Source organism: Caretta caretta, chromosome 9 (assembly GCF_965140235.1).
Source record: "Caretta caretta isolate rCarCar2 chromosome 9, rCarCar1.hap1, whole genome shotgun sequence".
Lineage (NCBI taxonomy): Eukaryota > Metazoa > Chordata > Testudines > Cheloniidae > Caretta > Caretta caretta.
Window position 1 is genome coordinate 51561456 of NC_134214.1, and position 2698 is coordinate 51564153.

The 2698-nt window shown below is 48.4% G+C and overlaps 1 protein-coding gene across 1 annotated transcript; it reads left to right on the forward strand.

Annotated features, from left to right (window-relative positions):
- Positions 1-400: 400 nt before the first annotated feature.
- Positions 401-2430, forward strand: SOX14 (SRY-box transcription factor 14). The gene has a single exon (XM_048865084.2). It carries the CDS (start codon positions 842-844, stop codon positions 1562-1564), a length of 723 nt encoding a protein of 240 aa, XP_048721041.1. The 5' UTR covers positions 401-841; the 3' UTR covers positions 1565-2430.
- The last annotated feature ends 268 nt before the right edge of the window (positions 2431-2698 follow it).

Consider the following 2698-nt stretch of genomic DNA (forward strand, 5'->3'; position numbering starts at 1 on the left):
TACGCTGCCTTTAGATGTTGGTTTTAATTTTTCGAAAGAAATGCTGTTAGCTGCTCCCTGGGATTTTGTTTGTCCCGAGGTTGGCCAGGAAGGGGAAACGCTGCCTTGCAGTTGACTTGTGGTGCCTGACTTACAAACTCACGCGCTGCTGTTTTTTGTTTCTTGTGTGACTGGCACAACACGTCCCATCTCCCCAGCAGCCCGGAACTCTAGCGAGGAGGCGTGCGGAGTTTCATTTGGTGCAATTAGCGCAACGTCTAACAAAAGCATTCCCTTTAATCCCATGTAGTTAGTGCCTGCCCCCCTTCTTCCCCTCCCCCGCTTTTCTCTCCTCTCCCAGACTGTCTCTTTTCAAGGTATTCGTCTCTCCAAGCTGATTGGGCGCTCAGGTTAGGGAGTGAACGCCCTGCGATTATGTCAGATTGCGTGCAATCCGGAGCAGGCTAGCCTTTGAACTTCACCGCTTTTGGCTCCTGGTCCTCGGCTGTTCCTCATTCCCAGCCAGGTGCTTTGCAGGGCTAGACACCTTCGGCAGCAGCATCTCATCACAAAAGCAAGCCCTCCCTCTCTCTCTCCCGCACACAAACCCTTGAGAGGCTGATCACTCCGACCTGAGACACTCCTGGATTTCTTTTTTTCACTCCTTTTCTCCTTCTTGTCTTCTTCCCCCCCCTCCTCCTCCGTTGACCCCCCCCCCCCCCAGTAGCTGCCTGTGGATTTGCCGGAGAACTGGTATGATCAGCTGAGAGTTTTGGAGTTCTTTTTGGGTGGCGAGGCAGGCGAGTCGGCTAGGTGAGCCCAGCCCCGCTGTGACTCCTCAGAGCGACCCCCCCACAGCACCATGTCCAAGCCGACCGATCACATCAAGAGACCCATGAACGCCTTCATGGTGTGGTCCCGGGGCCAGAGGCGGAAGATGGCCCAGGAGAACCCTAAAATGCACAACTCGGAGATTAGCAAGCGGCTGGGCGCGGAGTGGAAGCTGCTGTCGGAGGCTGAGAAACGACCCTACATCGACGAGGCCAAAAGGCTCCGGGCGCAGCACATGAAGGAGCACCCTGACTACAAGTACAGGCCGCGGCGCAAGCCCAAGAACCTGCTCAAGAAGGACAGGTATGTCTTCCCTTTGCCTTACCTGAGCGACACGGACCCGCTCAAGGCGGCCGGGCTGCCCGTGGGAGCCACGGACGCTCTGCTGAGCTCCCCGGAGAAGGCTAGGGCTTTCCTGCCTCCCACCTCCGCACCCTACTCCTTACTTGACCCCAGCCAGTTCAGCTCCAGCGCTATCCAGAAGATGACCGAAGTGCCCCACACCTTAGCCACCAGCACCCTGCCCTACGCCTCCACCTTGGGATACCAGAGCGGGGCGTTCGGCAGCTTGAGCTGCCCCAGCCAGCACACCCATACTCACCCTTCGCCAACTAACCCTGGGTATGTGGTGCCCTGTAACTGTACAGCTTGGTCGGCTTCCAGTTTGCAACCTCCAGTTGCCTACATATTATTCCCAGGCATGACCAAGACTGGAATAGACCCCTATTCTTCAGCACATGCGACTGCCATGTAACACACCCACATACCCGCAAGCGAGACTTGCTTTGCAGTCAGAACTTGAATTCACTCATGGGCATGTACATAGAAACTGCAGAAGCAAAAAGCCACCTGCATGGGAGAATGATGCCAGTGTATCTGATGGCACCTGGGGAAAGACAGAAAGACTTCTCCTGGAACTCAGAGACTCTAGTCAAATTAAACAAACAAAGATTTCTCTCTCAGCCTGGGGAAACTGGAATTGGAGGCTCAGCTAGGTGCAGAAACCTTTAAGAACTGTAAATGTGTTAAATCTTGACCTGCCCTTTTGGACTAAAAGCTAGGCGGTTTTGAGTTTTATTTATTATATTAATGTATATGAGTTCTATATTACCTGCTGTTATTTGGACTTGAATTTCTGAAGTCCTGGTATTTATTAATATCATTATTATTATTTTATTTCCTTTTGCACATTAAAAGACAAGATTAGCTGTGTTATATTATATATATACATATATATTTTGCCATCAAGCACTAATAGGTAAAAATTGCTTTTCATGTCAAAAAGGCTCTTAAAAGTTACGGAAAAGGAAACTTTTCTCTTTACAACATGATATGATAGTGTTTGCTTAATTTAAAACAGATAGTCCTTCAATTTGTGTGATCCAGTGCAACTAGACCTAAGTTCATTTTAGACAGAGCGTCAGGTATGAAGTCAGGCAGTAGAATTGTAAAAATAACTAAATAAACAAATAAGAATAAGACTTTAAAAAAGATGGTAATTTCAATATGTTTCAACCATGTCTTTGAAAAATGTATCCAGAAGGATTTTACCTCGTTAACCTGTTCATTTGTTGAACAAAGACATTTTGAATAAAGACAATCTGTCATTAAACAAGCAAACCATGTGGTGTGAATAAAGTCCCAATTCTGACAAGCTTCCTCCTAAAAGCACGAAAGCAAAGCTTAAAGACTGAGTTGAATAGGACTAGCTCAGATGCTTCTGGCCAGAAAAGCATTTTAGGGCCCGATCCGGAGGGAAAAAACTTAGGTAGTGAGTAACGCTACACGGGTGAGGGACCCTACGTGAATTCAGTGGGACTACTCACTTGAGTAATATTACTCCCGTGACGTTTGGCGGGGTCGGGGCATTTATAGATTATACCTATAC

Excerpts from the sequence above, each read along its gene's own strand:
- SOX14 (XM_048865084.2), top strand. The coding sequence starts at position 842 with ATGTCCAAGCCGACCGATCACATCAAGAGACCCATGAACGCCTTCATG.